This window comes from Apiospora phragmitis, assembly GCF_038363925.1.
Source record: "Apiospora phragmitis strain CBS 135458 chromosome Unknown utg000004l:1.0-3135199.0:1.0-3139288.0, whole genome shotgun sequence".
NCBI classification, from domain to species: domain Eukaryota; kingdom Fungi; phylum Ascomycota; class Sordariomycetes; order Amphisphaeriales; family Apiosporaceae; genus Apiospora; species Apiospora phragmitis.
In genome coordinates this window covers 1,183,316-1,203,893 of record NW_027117402.1, presented here as the reverse complement: position 1 = coordinate 1,203,893, position 20,578 = coordinate 1,183,316, and the positions used below count along the sequence as shown (strand labels likewise).

The 20,578-nt window shown below is 53.2% G+C and overlaps 8 protein-coding genes across 8 annotated transcripts; 3 read left to right on the top strand and 5 right to left on the bottom strand.

Moving 5' to 3' along the window:
- Window positions 1-2,465: 2,465 nt before the first annotated feature.
- PG994_003513 (uncharacterized protein) lies at window positions 2,466-2,801 on the top strand (the record flags this gene model as incomplete). Its single annotated transcript, XM_066854922.1, has 1 exon — window positions 2,466-2,801. One exon carries the CDS (start codon window positions 2,466-2,468, stop codon window positions 2,799-2,801), a length of 336 nt encoding a protein of 111 aa, XP_066719200.1.
- Window positions 2,802-3,243: 442 nt separating this feature from the next.
- PG994_003512 (uncharacterized protein) lies at window positions 3,244-3,648 on the bottom strand (the record flags this gene model as incomplete). The annotated part of the gene is made up of 1 exon (XM_066854921.1): window positions 3,244-3,648. The coding sequence occupies one exon, from the start codon at window positions 3,646-3,648 to the stop codon at window positions 3,244-3,246; it is 405 nt and encodes a 134-aa protein (XP_066719199.1).
- Window positions 3,649-5,778: 2,130 nt separating this feature from the next.
- Window positions 5,779-7,462, top strand: PG994_003511 (uncharacterized protein; the record flags this gene model as incomplete). The annotated part of the gene is made up of 2 exons (XM_066854920.1): window positions 5,779-6,493; window positions 6,582-7,462. The coding sequence occupies 2 exons, from the start codon at window positions 5,779-5,781 to the stop codon at window positions 7,460-7,462; spliced, it is 1,596 nt and encodes a 531-aa protein (XP_066719198.1).
- Window positions 7,463-9,112: 1,650 nt separating this feature from the next.
- PG994_003510 (uncharacterized protein) lies at window positions 9,113-9,751 on the bottom strand (the record flags this gene model as incomplete). Its single annotated transcript, XM_066854919.1, has 2 exons — window positions 9,113-9,340; window positions 9,527-9,751. 2 exons carry the CDS (start codon window positions 9,749-9,751, stop codon window positions 9,113-9,115), a joined length of 453 nt encoding a protein of 150 aa, XP_066719197.1.
- Window positions 9,752-10,649: 898 nt separating this feature from the next.
- PG994_003509 (uncharacterized protein) lies at window positions 10,650-13,027 on the bottom strand (the record flags this gene model as incomplete). The annotated part of the gene is made up of 6 exons (XM_066854918.1): window positions 10,650-11,110; window positions 11,242-11,461; window positions 11,560-11,613; window positions 11,940-11,970; window positions 12,047-12,707; window positions 12,760-13,027. The coding sequence occupies 6 exons, from the start codon at window positions 13,025-13,027 to the stop codon at window positions 10,650-10,652; spliced, it is 1,695 nt and encodes a 564-aa protein (XP_066719196.1).
- Window positions 13,028-13,388: 361 nt separating this feature from the next.
- Window positions 13,389-15,350, top strand: PG994_003508 (uncharacterized protein; the record flags this gene model as incomplete). The annotated part of the gene is made up of 5 exons (XM_066854917.1): window positions 13,389-13,660; window positions 13,719-13,740; window positions 13,789-13,955; window positions 14,030-14,810; window positions 14,865-15,350. 5 exons carry the CDS (start codon window positions 13,389-13,391, stop codon window positions 15,348-15,350), a joined length of 1,728 nt encoding a protein of 575 aa, XP_066719195.1.
- A 57-nt stretch (window positions 15,351-15,407) lies between these two features.
- PG994_003507 (uncharacterized protein) lies at window positions 15,408-16,067 on the bottom strand (the record flags this gene model as incomplete). Its single annotated transcript, XM_066854916.1, has 1 exon — window positions 15,408-16,067. The coding sequence occupies one exon, from the start codon at window positions 16,065-16,067 to the stop codon at window positions 15,408-15,410; it is 660 nt and encodes a 219-aa protein (XP_066719194.1).
- Window positions 16,068-16,859: 792 nt separating this feature from the next.
- PG994_003506 (Chitin synthase activator) lies at window positions 16,860-19,691 on the bottom strand (the record flags this gene model as incomplete). The annotated part of the gene is made up of 3 exons (XM_066854915.1): window positions 16,860-16,871; window positions 16,934-19,421; window positions 19,612-19,691. 3 exons carry the CDS (start codon window positions 19,689-19,691, stop codon window positions 16,860-16,862), a joined length of 2,580 nt encoding a protein of 859 aa, XP_066719193.1.
- Between the last annotated feature and the right edge of the window lie 887 nt (window positions 19,692-20,578).

The following is a 20,578-nucleotide window of genomic DNA, read 5'->3' as shown; positions in this document are numbered from 1 at the left end:
TGCTGACTTACTGTACTGAGTACATGTCCGTATGTCAATTGACATAAGCATCCAGTGTTGCATCCGAACGGATTCAACCAATACAGGAAGGAATTGAAAAATGCCATGTAGAGCACAAAATCGGCCACTCAGTAACATCAGAAATAGATGAACTAAAGCAGAGATATGCTGCCTAAGTAGAGTGCATCGCAACTATGCGACGTTTCACGGGGTAGCCCAAATGGCAAGCGATACATGGCGATCTACATCTACAAAGAATGTCCAAGTCAATCTCAGATGATGTGACAAGATCTCTGTGACCAATAGACGGGAAAGCGCTCACAGGGAAGTATGCGCGAGGGTAGCCACGTGAGATATGGCCACTCAGCCCCATTTTTGGAGCTCATATTGAAAAACCAACTGCATTCCACAAGATGGTCTTGGGGGCGTCACAACATTAAATCCTACGAGGCGTCTTATACGCAACAGACTAGGAGGGTGTGACGGGTATCCCGTCAATCTCAACGGGGGATAATCAAAGAATGTCGGTCCTTTTTCTGCGCCTCGCTGGTGACATACATACGACTTTTACATGAACCCATCAGCCAGTAGGCCAGTCAGCCAGCTATGAGTGGTATACCTCCACACAGCACTAGGAAAAAGGGGCCCTAATGATAGACTCAAATATAGCAGTTACCGGGTTGACGGGTTGAGACGGTCAACGAGACAAGATAGCCAGAGCCGAGCCATAGCATGTACATGTAATATACAACTGAGCCATGACATAGATGAGAAAATGTGAAATACTTGTTGGGTGAATGCACACAAGTGAGGCAGCGCCCACGTTTGTTTTACTAAGTTGCTATTATAAAACCAGTCCCAACATGACTTTTGATCTCTGTTTGACATCCTCCATTTGAGCACCTCATTCGGATTACTTCTTCAGGCTTCATCATACTCTGCCAATTTTGCAGCCTTAACCAGCCCAAGTAAGAACATTTCTCTCGGACTGGAGTTTCTATCAGCACCCCAAGCCCCTCCCTATACTGCGAGCCAGCGACCACAAAACCCCCCACCACCACCTCACACTAGCACCTAATTACGTCCACGATGAAGCTCACCGGTCTCAACACTACCCTCTGCCTGAGCTTGGTAGCCGGCACGTTGGCCTCTACCCAAGAAGGAGACCCCTCCGGCTTTAACGCCGCTAAAGATCACAAGCGTGTGGTCGCTGCTCGTGTAATTTGAACAACCAACTTCTTCTATCACTATCCCAGCGTTATGTTCTTGGTCTCTGACCAAGAGTGATTATTAGGCTCCTGTTGCAAAGGACCATAATCCCGTTTAAGCCGCCCACGAATCTACCTTTGTCACGCTCGCCGCATGACCCAAGGATCATAAGCATTATCAAGCTGCTCTTGTAAGCTATTACCTACTTTCTCTTTCTCTCCATCCCTGTGTAGGGGCTGATGAGTGTACCCTGAAAACCATATACTGATAGCAGACTTCATCATAGAACCCTGAGCCTACCCAGCTCGATTAGGACATTGCCATCCATATGCCTGATCCGGGCCGGCACTTACGATTTAGTACCCGGTCTGGGAACATGCCAATGCCGTTAAGTCAGGGAAGCTGTTCTCTATCACTACGCCGGGAATATGAAGTGTTCAGGTGAAATAATCATCATAAAGGGGTATATGATGGATTTTAAACCCATGTCATTGGGGCTGCAAGCAAATAGCAAGAACATATACATTTTCCGTCTATTCGCTTCAACTAATCTAATTACCCACCACCCACCCAGTTGAACAGTCTTGACTTTCGCGACGACCACCAACATACTTGACAGATGTAGTGTACTAAGAATTAATCTATTTTCATGCGGGGACACACTAACGATACATCTGATCATCATCGTCCTTTTCGTCCAGGGGCCTTGTTCCGTCATGGGAGTGGGCGCCTTACCTTGTCAGACTGGCCACTGAACCAAAAGGGTAAGATGTGCTGGTTATTACAGGGCTTCCCCGTAATGCACACTTATATATTATCCAACATACCTCAGCCCTAGCAGTCTAGGCCGCTAGGGGGGAGCCTGAGCCACAGCCCCGGGCCATGACGTCAAAGCTCAAGCCCTACCAATGAGCGCCGCTAAAATGTCCTAACGTGAGACAAGGGCCACTGCCATCCCTTTCGGACACCTGGCTGGCTGGTGGTACGGCAGGATGACTGTGAGACAAAAAAGAAAAGAAGGAAGCAAGATTTTTCCCGTCGTACCAGAAAACTTTCCCTAGAATCTTGTTCCCTTTGAAGCATCTACAACGTTCATACAAAGTCCCGAATCTTCAATCGCCAATCACAAACGTCGCCCAAAAAGAGACAGCTGGAACTCTATTTGCTTAGCTTACCAGGACCCCTGCCCCACCGATACCGTCATCAACCACGAATCAGCAGTAACGAGTGCTCCAGACGTCATAAGGGTGAAGAAAATGTTGTTCAAAAAGCAGCACACCAAGCAAGACTCCAAGTCGTCAACGAACAGCCAGTCTTCTTCATCAACCCAGGGCTCTATCCGGGACTCCACCACCGCTATGCTCAAGTCCGTAAACTCGATGCGGACATGGGAGGTGCAGACCCAGCAAGAGCAAGAACGGTCACGCGACGTCGGCGCCCGCAGTAGCTATGCGCACGCCGGGACGGATTGGGATCAGAAGAACGAAGATCTGGAGAGGAAAGCACGGGGGCTTCCGTTGAGGTCCCCGAGCATCAAACAGAGCTGGAAGAACAGGCTGTTCAAAGGACCCGGGCTGGGCATCTACAGTTGAAGACGGTAACTTCCGCATCAATCGCTCGTCAAGTCAAAGTCAGGTCGGCGAAACGGAGATGTACGATACATATGTACCATCAAAAGAGGCTGTAGCAGGTCCAAGGCTCGCCATCGAATTTTACATAACCAATGGATTGTCAACCATGAGAAAGCCGCCTCACTCTCCATCAAAGATCATGGCTGTGGCTGCAGGAACTCCCAACTTAGAGTCACATCGGTGCCAACCGAACTATAACAAGAAGTGACCCCCCAGGCAGAGCACCTTCCAGTCTGCGAGCATGTGCCGTTCTGCTGATTGATCATCATGTTGACAAGGTTCTCAATATCTCCATTGCCAATCCTGTTATGGGGGAGCGTTTTCAGAGGCATATGTCAGCATGCGTTCCCAATTTTCAACGAATCAAGACAAGGTCAGAAGCTACAGGAAGAGAGAAGATAGCCTACGTCGCGTTCAGGCCGAGGTCTGAGCCCATCTTCCCGACGACGAGCTGGCACGTGCCGTTGGTCAGCATAGGGCTCAGGACCTGGTCCCCCGGCCAGTGGCTGAGGGTCCAGTAGCCGGGCATGCCCGTGGCGTTGGCGAGCATGGCTTGACAGTCGGCCAGGAGGGGCGAGTTGGTCAGGGTGTGATTGGCGAGGCTCGTCGACCCGCAATAGTACTGCGCATCATAGGTAGCCTGGAACTGGACTTGGGCTCCGCAGCAAGGGATCTCTTGCTCCGGTGCTGCCTCCTCTAGGTAGATTCGGTTAGACGGCGGCGATGGCGAGGATGCATACCCACTGCTAGCGCCTCCCATAATCAGAGCCATGAGGAGATATGCTCCCGGGGGGGAGACGGAACGCATTCTGGTACTATGTGGAAGCACGAAATAGGCACTATCGGCAGCCGTGATTTGCGTGTATCCAGAGTCATCGAGAGAAAGAGAATATAGAAACAAGGATCATCTTCTCGCAGAATCGGGCGAGCGTTCTGGGGCTTTTGAAGACGAACATGCTTTCCTCATGCTGGCATGCTCTCAGAGCCAAGTAGATGGCATGATCTTCATTTCCAGAGCGAAGTTCCCGCTGCTGCTCGCCTGTTTGTTTGCCATCTGTAACACTGGTTGTGTCTCTCAACGCATAAGCTGTACCAGGAGGAGAAATTGCTCCCATCTTGCACACAGGTGTCCGGCTTCCTTCGGCTAAGGCTAGTGGCACTTGGGGCACATGTCAGATGTCATGATAAATTGAACGATTTATTCCATGACTATACAGACCTCTGTCAATATCATCCAAGGTGTCACATGTGACGAAAATATATGGTACGGCGCACTCCGTTGCACCGGATCTAAGATAGTGGTTAGTTATCTGCAGTGGAGCCGATTGAGGTTCCTCCGTCGGGCAATTTTCGATAACAACCTATGGGGTAATGTAAGTAGGTAAGTATGTACGGAGTAATTGTAAAGAATTCAACGTGGGGTTGACAGGTTGGAGTTGCCAGGGTGTTGTGAGACAGGGGTTCCTGTCGTACGCCATTGACTTGTCAAATTACCACTGCGACACCATGACTCGTACGCATTTTGTGACGCCCGATTTCGTTGACGGTTGCACCACTACGTTTGGTTGGATAAGGGGATGTTGTCTTGGGCCGGCACAATCTGAACTTACTATGGCTATGTTTACTGAACCCACCTTCTTTCTATAGTAGCGATAGTGGTGGTCTGACCCGATGAAGAAGACGTATTACGATGGAAGCCTGAATACCTGGCTTTCGTGACTGAGGGTGAGCCACACGTCCTCGTGTAGTGTAGCACAGTTAGGTGACAATTGTCCTGTCTCGTGTTAAATTCCACGTCAGTGAGCGAGGGATCACGACTTGAGCTGAAGCACGATGGCGAGGATTGCAAAGGAACTTGCAATCGCATCAACGCAATTCCGCAATCAATGGCGAAGCGGCCCTCCTTGTCGGCTATCTTTTGATTTTCAACTGGGTATCCTGGCGTGGATCCGTTGCCGACAGGATTCTAATTCAGATGCGTCTACCTACCTAATTAGGAAGTTCGAATGAATCAATAGGCCACTTGCGTGAACTTCCTTTGCCCAAAAGCTGTTGCCCTTGCATAGTATGCATGCATTGGTGGAGTATAAAGGTTGGGCGATTACCTGCTCTAGCGTCCGATGTGACCCCTTCCCTGGACACGGACCTGAATGCGAGTCTTGGCATCCATGCCAGCAGATCAAGTGCCGCTAGAGCCGTCATCCATGCCGCCGAACCGGCCAAGAGGTCAAGTCCCCGAGCTTTTGGTTCGGCCCTGGAACGTAGGTAAACCGGACACTGTTCTTTTAAAGCATCTTAGATAAAACACATTGATAGTTAGCAAAATCATATATAGCCCCAAATTACGTAAACGATATTTTCCTCGTGCTGATGGGCTTCCCCCAAGTCGAGCATTGTTGCTGATTTGTCCACGCTACCGTCCATTCGCCGTGACTACGGATTTGAACGATATTCACGTATGCCACGAGTCAAGAAGAAGCCGTTCGGCATAACACGTGGTCGCATTGTAAAAAGGGAGGTTACTATATTGACTATAGCAATCCGCGATATAGGTTGTGCATAGAAGAAAGATAAGCGCCTGTGGGGCTCACTATGGGCGAGTGCCGGCCCCACAAGCCCGATCAGGCTACCGAGCTGTATGGCATGGAGAAAGCTCGGCTGAGAGCGAGCTCGGGGCGGGCCTGTGTATCTTCTCTTCGTCTTGTGGACCGTTGATGCTGTCATGGGCTGGTAAGTATAGATATGGCCAGAACCCGTGGCATGTAGTCATGTTGGGTTTCCTTTGGTCTCCAGGCTCAACCTCGTCCTTCATTAATTAATACCAAGACTGGCTTTGCCGGTGGTCTCTGCAACCTTCCGCTCATCCGTTCTTGTGTCGATTCAGACAAAGCCACTCGTTTCAACTCTCATTCCTCCCATATAACCGCCCTCCGTCGTCATGGCTTTCAAGCGAGTCGGAGCCGCCGCGCTCTTCCTGCAGGCCGCCTTGCAGACCCACGCCGCCGCCGCCCTTGGTAAGGATGAATCCTGCGACTGCAACCAGCCCACCGTCCGCTACGTTGTGGTCGACATGCCATCTCCTCCTCCAGCCAATAACACCTCTACCCATGCCGTACCCGCCGCCGTCCCAGAGCCCGTGACTAACGGCGCCGCTGTATCAGACTCCTCTCCTCCTCTCCCCCTGACCGTGCCCGCCACGCCCATCGTCAACGCGACGAGGACGTTCACGCCCATCACCCCGCCCGGCCTGGACGGCTCCAAGAAGGAGAACATCATCCCCTCGGCCAACGTGTCCCTGTACTATGGCGCGCAAGAGGCGTCGAACGTTCGAGCTTCTGACCTGAACGGCGGCCTGATCAACATGACCCTGGCCGTCAGCACGGGCGCTGTCGCTCTGGAGTACATCGACTCCATCACGAACGTCGACTGCAGCGATGATAGCTTGACTGTCTCCTTCAGCGATGACGACGCTTACAAGACCGCCTTCGAGTCTTGGTCGTCGCTGGAGAAGCTGTTAATGATCACCAACCACATGGGCAACTGCGATGCCGAGTTCGAGCGTGGCTTCTTCAAGGTCGACAAAGTTACCGCTGGCGCCGCGGCGAACACCATCTCCTGCAGCGCTAGTAAGGATGAACTGCATAACATCGCTGGTAAGTCTACCCCTTATTATCCCTTTTCGCTCTGTGCGATTGGGTCTCAGTGCAAAACGACAGAGGAGGGGACTAACACTAGAAACAGAATCCTGCGAGATGACCTTCTCCTCCATACCCACCACCTCCCTCACCAAGCGCCTCACCGTCGACCCCAGCGTCAGCATCCCCTTCAACCAGGCCTGGTCGGACGTGACGCTCTACGAGCTGGACCCCTACGTCAAGATCGCGGCCGACGAGGCCACCTTTGCCGCCAACGTGACCTTCTCCGGCAGCTTCAAGTACAGCTTCCTGTCGTGGAAGCTCGAGGCCTTCTACTTCGACATCGACACCGCCCTCGACGCGGACCTGCAGCTGTCGGCCTACGTCGCGGCGGGTTACAAGAACAGCTTCAAGTACACGCCCGACAGCCTCGCGTACAACCTCGTCGACGTGCCCGGCGTCGTCTCGCTCGGCCCCGGCGTCGCGTTCGGCATCGGCCTCGACCTCGCGACGTCGGCGGGCGTCAACATCACTGCGGGCGCGGGCATTGCCATCCCCGACGGCAACGTGCACCTGGACCTGCAGGGCGGCGCGTCGGCCGCGACGTCGGGCTGGCAGCCGCAGTACACGAGCTTCGCGCGCATCTCGGAGAAGGGCGAGATCACGGCCAACGTCAGCGCGTCCGTCACGGTGCAGCTGGCGCTCAAGTTCCTGGGCGGGCTGGTCGACCTCAGCAGCGGCCTGACGGCCGAGCCCACCTTCAACAACCACTTCGTCCTGGACGGAGCCCAGAGCGCTGACGTGCACGAGGGTGTCGACCCGCTGTCCCCCACCACCGCGGACACATGCGGGAACGGCGTCCAGCTCCAGTCCGACTTCTTGTTCGCGCTCTCGGGCTTCATCACCAAGTACTGGAGCTCCAAGATCTGGAACACCGAGGTCCCGATCGTGGATAAGTGCTACTACTTCAACGGCACCCAATCATAGAGCTTGGGCACGGACTTGAGGCATGTTTGAAGGATTTTAGTACACGCATCCGTTGGATTGAGATACACCAAGTTATTAGTATAGTTTCTAATACGTTAATACAGCTGGTGAATTAGGGGATTCAGAGTTTTCTTTTCTCTATTGGGTGGTGCCCGCCCACCATCCGTAGACCCAAAAATATGTGTAGTTTATAGGTATCATCCCCTTTCATGGTAGCCTGCTACCTCATTCTTTACAATTGCCTTGTGGAACCGAGTGCCCATCGAGCTCCACCGCCGCACCCGTCCGCTCTACGACCGGTACTCCGTTGGCTCAGACACAGAACCCGCCACCTCACATGGGCCAACGTTCGCGCGCTAATGTCTTATTAGTCGCCGTTGTTGCTCAAGTGGTCGGAAGAGCCGTTTGGGAGTGGTAGCCGGGGTCACTAGTTTCTAGGATTTTGTCATAGATTAGCGGCTGGTCCGGGCCCGGGAAGAGTTGGGTGGTGGTCAGCGTGGGTCGGAATCGAGACGATACCAGAACACATACCCAAGCCCGGCTGTTCCATACTCTACTTTCGTGAGGGTTGGACACCGTCGTGCGGCTTCTTAGGGACCGACGTAGTTGTTGTAGGTCCTCCTCCGCAGGTAGAGGGAAATGATGACGCCAAAAAACAGGACGAAGCCGATCGAGCTGAGGGTCGATAGGAGGACAAATTGGGCGTCGAACGTGGTGGGCTCACCGCTTCTTTGGAGAAGAGGCGGCATCGGTCTCTGGGCACAGCGGCAGCTGCAGCTGCAGCTGCCACAGAATATCTTGGTCGTCGTCGTACTGCTGCGGCAGTATTACCGTTCTTGTGGTAAGGGAGGCGCAAGTCGACTTTTGCTTTGCCGCTCTAGTGGTGGCTCCAAGGGGTTTATTATCGTGCTATCGTAGAAACGTCCTCGTTCTTGGTGTCCAGCACAGGTGAGTTTGGGTCGGCATATGCGCTAGGGTGACGTGATGCAGCTGGTCTATATTGGAAGGGAAGGTAATAAAATAAGGAAGATAATAAAATAAGGGAAATGGCATGATAACCAGTCTGGCTATTATTGCCTGGCAAATTGCGAATGTAATCGAGGACTCTCGGATCATTGACGTCACTGACCTCTCGGCAGAAAGAGCTGCTACATAAAGTCTCGCGCCTCCAAACTTAATCCGATTTGTCACTGACTCACGACTCGGATGATGGGCTGCACCAAGACGATCCACGTTTGAGCCGCAATGCACAGGTGGGTTCAGGCTTCATTCAGTAGCTGAAACCAACGACCGTATCGCACAGATGCCCATACTCATACACGTGGTACAGTAGGAGCCCTTGCTCCGATCTATTGCCATCTTCCCTGTCATGAGTCCATGCAGTACTGATGATAACCAACATCAAAAGTGCAACCGGAGAATGAAAGGGGTTAGGGGACCTGTCAAACTTTCCTGAGAAGTGCCATCTTATATTGCCAAGTTCAACTAACCCTTTCATGTGTACAAGACAAGAATTGCTTGGTAAACAGAGCGAAGCCATGCTTAGCAGTATCATAACGCCTCAAGAGGCGCTTGAGTCAGCGTCGGATATCTGAAACAAACGCCCAGTCCAAACCGCATTTGGAATTAGTTGTCTGGGACAATTGCAATCTACGCGCCCGTGCTAGTAAACACATTCGCCCCCGATGAGTCTGTGCCCTCCTGGCAGCTCAGCTTACCCGAGTACGTGATCTTGAATTCGGCGGTGCCGTCGTAGCCGAGGGTGAGCGCTAGGTCCGCCTTGGTGTTGGTCTTGACGTTGCCCGTGCCGAGGCCGATGGTCATGTTGTCGGTGGAGATAGTGTAACTGCCGCCGAGCCCGAACGCGGGGGATCCGGCCTGGAGCCCACCTTTTTAAGTTAAACATCGTTAGCTTTCAGATGTCACTTTTACTCAGGGGTATGGATTTTGGGGGCCGGCCGGCTTCTTCCGTTCGTGTTGGGGGTGGGGTGGCTACGGGACGAACGGGGAACCTGGGGGATCGCCGCACGCTGCCTGCTTCATGAGACGACACTGATGGCTTACCTCCAAAACTCGAACGCTCGGCCCAGTTGATGCCGCATCCGACGCCAATGTCTCCAAACGGAGCCAGCGATCCGCAGGCGGAGAGGAGCCGGCTCCATTGGAAGCCGTGCCGTTCGAGCCGATCGTGTTGACCGTCACGTTGCTGGATGAAGATGCCGATGGTGCTGCCATCGCACCGGTGGTAGCGCAGCTGAGGAGGATGCAGGACAGGCTGAAAGAGCGCATGATGAAGAATAGACAGTCGGTTTTAAACGAATGTATGTTTGGGTTAAAGAACGTATGCCAGCGAATGTGAAGAGTCAAAGAACGTAGAGAGCTTGGGCTGGTCTATTAATAACCCAGGTAAGAGACGAAGATATGAAGTGCCTAATTATATAGTTTAATAGTCCGGAATCCCCAAAGGCTGAAAAGGTTTACTTGCACTGCCGCCCCCTTTGCAGAGCCTTCTACTGGTCTATAATATCGGGTTTCGCCGAATCCGCTATGACAAGGTTCGTAGAGAGACAGCGGTGCCCATGTCTATCACATGTGCCCAAGGCTATCCAGGGGCAAATACGGCCTTCTCCCATGCCGTAGATATTGGGGTACATGTGGTCGGTCCATCACAGTCAAAAGTAATAGATTGCAAGTAGAGAGCGGCAAGAATAGGGTTCGTCGAAATGCTTGTCCCCAAATGGGGATGCCGACATGGATGCTGTCACAGTCTTGGCTTCACCTAATTAGGGGCCAAAAGGGGGTGATGGGCACCGAGCATCTCAGTTAGAGTCGAGCACAAGGAAATCGTACCCGGCGCCGCCCGTGGAAAAGCAGGCTCATGTACCTGTCTCTGTGTCCTCCATCATGTGACTTTGGTTCTCAGCGACGGACTAGCTGCCAATGGGAGCGCCGTCAGCGTAATAGCTATTATTGGGATGAAAGCCGAATAATGACAGGGCCCGACTTTGCTTATTCATCTCAATACTATTGCCATTTCATAAGTAATTAGCCCAGTAGCTATACAGAACCGGCTCAGCGGAACAGCTGGCTTACCTGGTCCAGTTGATAGTCCATGTGGGATGCCCGCAGCGTTTCCAGTGACAGAAGACGGCGGGCCATCCTGGTGTAAGTAGGTCGTTCGTGCCCGTCATTCCGTTTTCCCTTCTCCTCCATTGGCTCTTTTCTCCCTGAGTTTGGCGTTGAACTCTTCCTCGCTGAGGCCTGACTTGAGGAGTAGCTCCTGCACCGCCTGCTCCTCGAGCTTCTTTCTCAGGACTTGCTCCTGCATCTGCAGCTGGTACTTGTACTCGATCTCCTGGAGCTTCCTCAATTCCTTATACACAACCTCAGTCCTCTGCTCATCGAGTTCGAGGGACTCTTCATGTCCCTTGTCGAGGTGCTCATTCTTGCTTAGTGATTGCTCTTCCAACTGCAACGCCTGCTGTGCAAGGGAATTGCTATAGCCCACACCCATACTTGGGCGCTCCTTGTTAGACCCTCCTTCGTCAAACACAGTCGGTGCCGGCGGAGACTCTAGCATGTTGTCGTTCTCCTCGATGGTGTTCAGATCCAATTCACGTTGCTTCTGTTCAATCCCATTAATTTCATCTTGCGCCACCTTTAATTTTCTCTTACTCATTTTCAGCAACTTTTCCAGCAACTCTTTTGGGGGGATAGGGGGGAAGCGGACTCAGCCCGCAAGCGTAGATCATAATAAAACTCCAGTTCGGTATCTGTACCAGAAGAGTCGGATTCTTCATCGGCACGGATAATACTTTCGTCTCCTTCTTCCTCTTCCTCTTCTTCTACATCTTCGGCATCATAATCTGTTGGCAATGCAAACAGCGCGAGCTGCTCGAGATGGCGTCCAATATGTCGCCGATATTGATCTCTTGATGAGATAGATTCGCTGCAAAACTGGCACTTCTGATAAGCAAAATCAGGACATGGCCTCTCACACTAATACCACCTTGGTTAGTACTGGTATGTGTTTGATGGCTTTCATGTTGAAGGATTTGGGGTTATATATGCATGCGCATTCGACATTGCTTACTTACAGCAGTTACGAATGTCTCAATTAGATCTGACCCAATGACGTCGGGGTGGCCGTGCTGGATGTGTGTCATGAACGATTCCTGAGACTGGAAAGGACCCGAGCCATCGAATGGGCACTTCCACATCCTCCTACCGACTCTCGGCGTAAGTATTACTCTTTTTGGGATGAATTAGATGTCTCAGGAGGGTATAAACCCAAATCCTCGAATAAACGGTGAATCTATCCCCCTTGAAACATTGGGATAACGAGAAATAACGGCTGGGATAGGAAGGAATGATCCCCGAGAGTCGCTTACCAATGTTGTTGGTGTAGATGCTCCACCCACTGATGCCGCCTCGCGAATAACTGCGTAGGCGATGGGCAGTCTTTGTAAAGACAGACGTATGGGCGGAGGTCGGCGAAAACATGCTTCCTGAAACGGTCGAATCAATCAGTAAGAATCATTTGGGTCATTGCCAAGGAGGGTAGGAAAAGGCGAAGAGACTAACTTCCAAGCACGCCTTGTCCGAGCCGAGAGTATCATGAAACAGAACGGACACTCGAAGTATTCCTGCGTTGCCGCCTCTTTTGGACGCGGCGGTGCGCGTAACTCAGTCGGGTCCGCGACCGAGGTTGCAAAGGACGTCTGATTAAAGCCGCTCTTGGAGTTGTTATCGACATTAAGGCTGTCAAGCACTGGCTCGGCCCCTTTGAGCGCGTCTGGTAGGGACGATGCAATGGTGCTGATCCCGTCAGCAGGTCTATTTCCGTGCTCCAGTCCACTGCCGAGTTTTCCGCGATGGGATTCTCGATATTTGAAGTAATGCCGGCGCATGGTGATAGCTCTGCCGAGCCTCTGAGCTATAGCATCTTCAATATTCGGGTGCTTGTTGCGCACATGCTGGATGTCGTATTCCTCAAAGTGGGACGTGCTGATGGACAGCGATGACATGAGCCGATCGTGCTGGGGAGTGCTTCTGAGCCCAGCTGACACCTTGTACAGGTAATTTATAGTTTCATCAATGTCAGCCATCAGCTGCTCGAGCTCAGTTTCGAAAGTGAACCCGTCATCTTCTGCGTGCTGTAGCCCGCCGTGGTTGTCTGGGAGGAACCCGTCTGGCTCATCTTCGTCCCAAGGCTGCACTTCACCGCTGAAGATTTTATCGGCTACTGTTCGTAAGCAGATAGCATCCGCGGAGGGAAAGAGGCGTCATTTTTATACCATCAGCCAGCGCCTCTAGCAGGTCCTCGAGTAAGGCTTGCACTTTTTTGCGCAGGTTGGAGGCATCTCTCAGTCGATAGTCAAGAGAGCTCGTCCCCTTGCGATGGGCTCCGATGTTGCCAGACCACACCTTGAATTTGCCCTGCTCGTCGTTGATTTTAGAGAGAGCAAGGCTTTCGCCGGCTTTCCTCTCATACTCGACCCGATTGGAGAGGACAGAGTCGAAAGATTTCAAGCAGTCGCGAACAAGACCCCCTATCGTCTGCATTGTGCTCTTCTCATTCGATACGTAAAAAAATACATATATTTCCGGCTGAAATCAACGGGTTGTATTGACTATCGTCACCAAGATCAGTCCAGTCCTTCCGAGGGGCGGGGTGAAGCATTGTAACCGCCGGCACCGGCACCCATGTAGCTGGTAGCCAATGTCTGCCTCGATAATAGTGGCGCCTACATCTCGGGCTGTAGGTGCCCATCACATTCACATCCTATCCCCCGCACACGGCTTTTCCTATCTCCGCGTGAGTCTAGCATCTCTGCTTCTGCAAACCTTCAGCTCATTTATTCGATCGGACACACGAGGAGAGGATCGATCCCTTTTGGGCGGCGTAACAATGTCAGGAATCGAGATGATCGGACTAGTGCTCGGGACAATCCCTCTGATTCTCACAGCTATCGAAAAATACAAGGCCGTTTCATCATGGCGGAAGTACTCGAGAGAACTCAACAGCCTCCGAAGGTCGCTGAGTGCCGAGTTGATTATACTGGAAGGTACCTGTGAGAAGCTGTTGACGGGCCTGGTAGCCGAGACGGCCATAGAAAACATGATCCGCGAGCCGTTCGGTTGTCTCTGGAAAGATGAGAGGATCCATGGCATCATCCGAAGAAGACTATGGAAGGCGTACGGAACCTTCGAAGGTATCGTCGAAGATATTGAATGAGGCTGTTGAACAGCTCAGCGCTAAGCTGGGCGTCTTCCACGTTAGTCGAACTCTTCACTTGTCAGTCATAGAGTAAATTAAATGACAGGCTACCAAGTCCGCATCGTCTTCTATAGCAGGGGGACTTGAGCGTGTCAGATTTGCTTTCAACAGATCACAGTATAGCGACATGCTCAAGGTTATAGCGGAAGGAAACACGACGTTGGGAAAACTGGTGGACCTGGGAGTCAACGAGGAATGGAATCAGGTCGGCAAGTGCGCTCGGCAGCCTGATTTTTCAGCCTGACAAGAAGGCTCTCGCGCAATGTGTTCAACGCCATCCGCTGTAGTCTGTCCTGCCGCTGTCCTGTGTCCCACACCGTTAACCCAGAGCTGCAGCCGCCTTGTGTGCAGCCTACGCCCTACGACGACGACGAGACTCTCGCCCGGCAAATCTTCTTCCGGCTGACCTTGATGTACGATGCCAACAACCGCAAGGCGAAGCAGACCACCTGGCTTTGGGATGAAGTCGAGATACGCGCCGAGATGGGACGACCCAAAGAGTCTCTGGATGTGGTGGCTTGCGGACTGAGTCCCAAGCCTCTAGGCAAGCCAAAGAAAAGAGTCAACTTCGCCGCCAATCCTTCACTTTCTACTACGCCATCCTTTGCAGCCACGCCGCCTTCCGACCCTTCTGGTTTTGGTAGCCAGGTGCAAATCATAGATGGGATGGAAGTGCTCCAGGAGTCTCTGGCAGTTGCGATGACCAGACTTGGAGTTGGAGCTGCAGCCCTGGGGATGCCTAAGCCACAGGGGAAGATTCAAGATCTTCAAGATCTCTGTCATACCATCGAGGAAAACAGACGATCCGAGAAGCTGTCCGGCCTCGCCTGCTACGGCTACGTGACCGACAAACCCGCGTCGACAGACAACAAGTTCGGGGTGTATCCTGTCCAGCAACCCCAAGGACACCACAAACTTGGCGATGAATGGTCCATAGTGTCATTACGTCAGGTTCTCGAAAGCGATGGCAAGTCACTTCCGTACCTTGCCTTCCGCCACAAGCAAACCCTGGCGGCCACCGTCGCTTCCAACGTCTTGCAGCTGGCCAAGTCCCCTTGGCTCCCCGAGGTGTTCGACTGCGAAGACATGCTTTGCGTCAACTTGGACGGGACCCCTTCGTAGGATCACGCGTTCGTCTCCAAAAGGCTGCCGGAGCGTGACCAGCCCAAGTCGCTGGACGACGCCGATCCCAAACACAACAGCATTTCGGGCATCATACATAACAGCACCATCTTCAGCCTCGGAATCGTCCTACTCGAGTTGGCCCTCGGCAAGCGGCTGCGATCCCTGCGGAAAGCGACAACCTCGATAAAGACGGACGAGGAGTCGTCGGCATCGGAGTCGCGGGGATCCCCTAATACCCAAAACGCCGAACGGCGGGACCTCCTGCTCGATTACGAAACGGCGTTGCAGCAACTGAACGCCGTCAATATCGAGATGGGCCCGAATTACCACGACGCCGTGCGTCGGTGCATCAAGTGCGAGTTCATGCATCCGACTCTGGACTTGGAGGATGATGGGTTTCGCCAAGAGGTCTACGGCAAGGTCGTGGCATTGCTCGAAGCGAATTTGAAGAACATGAACTCTAGTACGAGATTGTTCTTTTGAGGTATTATCAAGTTATGTGGCGCAGTACGTATGAGAATACAGGTGCACGGAAACACATTATCCAAAGCCTGGCCAACAGAGCACTGCTTGCCGTGCACAACTCGTTTCGCACCCACACTCGCTGGCTTCGATGCTGGCAATAGCGTAGCAAGACGAACTGGCCCAAATTGGCAATAGTTGAACTATATCACCTATTCCAGCGTAGCCGATATCACGGGCGCACCAATGGAATAGACACCTGGTCACTGGCTCGCCGACTAAACACCCTGGCGTACATTTCGTTTGTCCAATCACGCCCCAAGCCCTGTGTCGTCCCCCCCGATTATGCGCCGCCGCCTTCCTCAACGTCATGCGCTCACTACCCGCGCGGTCTCGAGCATGCGCCTCTTCCGAGTGAATGACGCCGCCCGACGGTGGGGTCATAGTGACACCACCGCCACCACTAGACTTGATGTCGCTTCCACTGCTTCCTCCGGAACCCCCAGCCTCGGCGGCTTTCCGCAGAGTCTGCCGGTCGCTGTGGCTGTGGGCTGCTGTCGTCGAAGGGTCACCACCCCCACCACCAGAGACGTCGGCGGGAATGATGCCACCACCAGCGCCCGGCGATGCAATAGTCTCGGCTTCGCGTGCACCGGTATTACCGGTGTCGTCGTGGTCGTCGGATGAAGAGAGGCCTGACTTGATTTCCGACTTGAGCTTCTGGATTATCTCAGGCATGACTGGCGTATGGTGATGTGTAAGCTCTTGTAAGAGAATTTGGTCGAGTACAGAGTAGGTAGAATTTGAAAGCAAACATTGGTTGTAGGTTGGTAACTTCTTCTGAACTTCACAGTATTGTAACGATGATCGTTGGTTCTACCTCCCGCAAACCATGGATTGGGCTGCCGATCTCATCGTCATGGTTTGGCCCATGACCCCCGCAGTAGATCATCTTGACGCCAGATCCTCCCGAAACCCTACTTTGCTGTCAGAACCCACCTGAGTCCCTACATACAGTACCCCATCTAGCGTGGCTGCTACCCATCTGCTCCATTCAGGTAGCTTTCCTCATTATGGCAAATGATAGGCGCCAGCCAACAGGGCTACGACAATGTCACTTGCAATGCTCACGAACCAAAATACTGAGTGATTTGCTCATCACGGCGAGTCTTATTACTTGCTACCATGTTAGACCTTCGTATTGCACTGAGTCTGACTAAAGCTCACTGATATAACAATATGTATTACAAGACAGGGGGCTCGAATATCTTTTTCCAGGGGAACTACATACACCACGTTTCTCTTCCTTATATGATTCGTTTATCCAACGGTGGTGAACATCCTTGGCACGCTCCTCCGCTGCCTTTTTCTAGACATGGGCACTGGCTCCTCCCCGAATAACATGGTATCACTGTAAAAAGCAAAGAGATTCCGTAATGCATGTCAAAAGAGAAAAAAAAAGCCCGAGGCAGCATCCAAGGCTGATCTGGTCTATCCATCATCTATCGGAGGCATACGGTAAACCGAAGTTTACATGACAGACTGTACAAAGTTGGGAGATTAGCACCTTTCTTGGGGACCAGGACATTAAAAGCGGGACTTACGCAATCAGATTCAGCCTTGCCGACTGGGACACCCATTTCCTCGAATGTAGCGGGACCTGGCTTGGGCTTGGGTTTGGGGGGGCCCGCAGGCGCTGTGGCTGCTGAGTTGGCCGTGCTGGTGCTTGGAGCCGGCGACGGCAAGTTGGGCCGTGCTTGGGACGGGGGTGCGCTGGACCGCCCACCACCGTCCATTGTATGTTGCTTCAAGGGAAGCTGTGGTGGTCTGGCATTACCCATACGAGGGCCAGGGCCGCCACCGCCACTCATACTGGGAGATGGCATGTTGGGAGCAGCTGAAGCTCTTCCGCCATAGTTGTCTTGTGACGACATACGTTGACCATAGTCTCTTCCTGCTTGAGCGCCGCCAGATGGCCCGTACCCTCCACCCGGCGGGTACTGGTTCTGAGGCGGCATATGTGGATTGTGTCGGCCGTGTGCTGGGCTGCCCTGAGGCGGACCACCAGGAAGCCGCTGATCGTAAACGGCCGATTGCGAGCGGTAGTCACCGGCAGGGTTGGAGCCCTTATACCCTTGCGGTACTTGAGGGCCCCCCCAACCGGCAGAAGCAGGCCGACCACGGTTTGGATCCATTCCTGCGGGAGGAATAAGGTTGTTGCCCCCCATTTGACCGGTTGATTGTGACTGGCGCATACCAGGACCGGTCTGCTGTGTCCGGATACCAAAGGCGCTCCCTGGCCGATCAGCCGAGGGGCGCATGCCGGCATTGTAGTGTGGAGAATGGGGTTGCCTCATATCGTCTTCCGGGTAAGGCGCCGCAGACCTGGCTCGCGGAAGAGTGAGAGGATTTGGTCGGTCATCCTCGGGATAGGGCGCACTCGACTTTGGGCGGCTAGCCAGATTAACGGTGAAGGCTGGCCCTCTTGGATCAGACGGGTCAGCGTTGTCATACGGCGCCCCTCTGGGGGAAGGATGAGGGGAAACCCCAGGCGATGGCCGCGGGGACTCGCGTTCGGTCACGGCAGGCATTGCAGCGACGGGTTGCTTGAACCTGTCTGGACGCTTCCCTCGCTGCGACCCGTATTGGGACTTTATCCTCGTTAAAGTTGTCGTTTCGTGATCCTGCTTAGATAGGGACTTTTCTTGAGACAGTCCCTCCAATCGTCCGACAGCATCCGTATTGCCGTGTTCCGCTGCCAGTTCGTACCACTTCCTAGCCTCTCTCAAGTTCTTTTCCACATGTATACCAATCTCGCTGTAGTAGCCCATGGCGAACTCGCCTGTGGGGAGCTTCTGCTTGGCGGCAAGTTGTGCGTACTTGTAGGCCAGCTGTTCGTTCTTGGCAAACGTGTTGTCGTACCCGAACAGGAACCATCTGCTGACACCAAGGCAAGCTTCTGGTTGGCCTTGTCTCGCTGCCAGCCCGTAGTAGTGGAGGGAAAGCGCAGGGCTGAATTCGCATCCTAGCTGACAAAGCTCGTAGGCCTGACCCATCTTCAGCTGCGCCTTCCCGAATCCCAGATACGCGGCCTTTTCGATGTATTTCCGCGCTGCATTGATATCAGTGGGCAGCAAGCCCTCGGGTATGTTGACGTCCGGGAGGTCTTTGGCGATAAGCATGCCATAAACGAAAGCACCTTGAGGAGCGTCTTCATCGGCGGTGCTAGCGGCGTCGTGAATAAGCTCCAGGCCCCTCTGAACATCTCGCGGTTGGTTATGTTGGCCCATCAGATAGATCATGCCCAAGCGATAGGATGCTGCCGAATCGTTCTGCTGCAAGCCCATTTCGTAGTGTTTGAGGGCCTTCTCAGCATCATTGGAGTTCTCGTAGAGCATTCCTATTCTGTAGTCGGCGCGGCCCCATCCTGCTCGTGCCGCCTCGTCGTAGTCGGCCCATGCCTGCTTCTTGTCCTGCCTGAAACCAAACCGGCCGAATTCCCACCACTTTCCTCTGATGAAAACAGCCTCAGGGTGCTTCTGTTCGGCGAGATAGTTGATTATGTTCAAGGCATCCATACGAAGTTCGTGCTCGATCTTGGGGGTGACAGGCCGAGGATCGCGGCTTCCAGGCGTCTGGGTCAGCTCGAAGTCTCGTGCGGCGGATTCGGCGGCGATTTCGACGTAGGCTAGTACATCCCGAGCCCAGCAAATTTGCATGTCCGGATCATTCGAGTGCAGCACAGTTTGGCGGCTCTCGGCCAACACGGCTTCCTTCTCATCGTCACCAGGCGGAATGTGCTCGCCTTCCACCTTGGGGAAGGGCGAGAAGGACGGCAAGTCGCGCATGTCCTTTGTTTGTTGTTGTTGTTGTTGTTGTTGTTGTTGTTGTTGTTGTTGTTGCTGCTGTTGGTACTGTTGGCCGTAGCCGGTATGGAGGATGGTCGAGAGCGAAGGTTCGCGGCCGTGCCGAGACTGTGCACCGCCGGCTGATGAGCTACGGTTGCCGCCGTTTCTGGATTCGGGAGAGCGAGCTTCAAGTTCCATTCGCTGGAGGTCCTGTTGCATGTTCTGAGGGACCTCTGGCATTACCCTGTGGTAGCGGCACTTTTCGTTAGCTTTTCGGGTACCCCCGCCTTGATCGATGGGATCGGACGAGACGATTGGCAGCAAGGGTTGGGCCCCCAAATGACGCACGCAACCAGACAAAGATGCGACGTAATGGGATGCCTCGAAGGAAATTGGAATTGATGCAAAGATGCTAAAACAAACTGGTCTCTTACCTCTGCGGTGCTGGGGCGACGACCTCGGGCATATAGTAGTCGTCGGTCCCAGGATAAAAGGTGGCTCCAAGATGCGACATGTTGGCGGGATTTGGGTTGGGTCTTTGCTGCGGCTGTTCCGATCCTGCATAAACAAAGAAAACAATCAAACTGTCAGCACAATGGGCCCGAACCAATCGTCTTCTTTGGAAGGATGATAATCCAAGGAGGGAGGATATTGCGGCTGCAGAATGAAAGCTGACGCCCTTTACGACCCCTACAGCTATGTACAAGAAGGATGTATACAAGATGTATGGAGGCAGGCAAAGAGGTATGTAGATGGATGGTGGCGGGGTCTGATTTGAGCTGCAAGCGGGTGGGTTCTGGCCCTCTCTAAAATAGTTGGGTTGCGCTGCGCGTCGACCTGGACAGGCAGACAGGCACTGGACAGGTCCTCTCCTTACTCGGCGGGACGCACTAATAAACCTGGAAAATGGGGATTTAGTCTCAATGGCTGTGTCGTCGTCAGCCTGCTGCCCGGAATAATGAGCTCAGCCCTTGATCTGGAGCCGACTTCCGAGCAAGAAGAACCGGAGCTTTGGTGGCAGGCGAGATGAGGTGAGGCAGCCCGTGGAATCGGCAACTGCGTGTAGCTTGCTTTAATCAACGATTTGTCTTTCTGAACGTTGGTGTCTCAGTGTTCCAAAGATTTCGCGTGGCTAATTTTCCGTGTGCGGCCAGAGGAGAGACAACCACGTTCTTGAGGAATTTGGAGCAAGTTGGTCGTTCAGGCCGAATTCCAGTCGGGGCAGCGAGAAGCGGTTAAACTTGAAGTGGGCTTTGGTGGGCTGGACGCGCAGGGCCGTCCGTCGTCGTTCGCATTCTCAGTGCCAGTTGCATAAGAAACCCAGAGGCCTTTGTTTGAAGGAGATGATGAGTGTGGAGTTGAAACCAGGCACATTGCCCGCCGCCGCTGAGGGCATCGGGT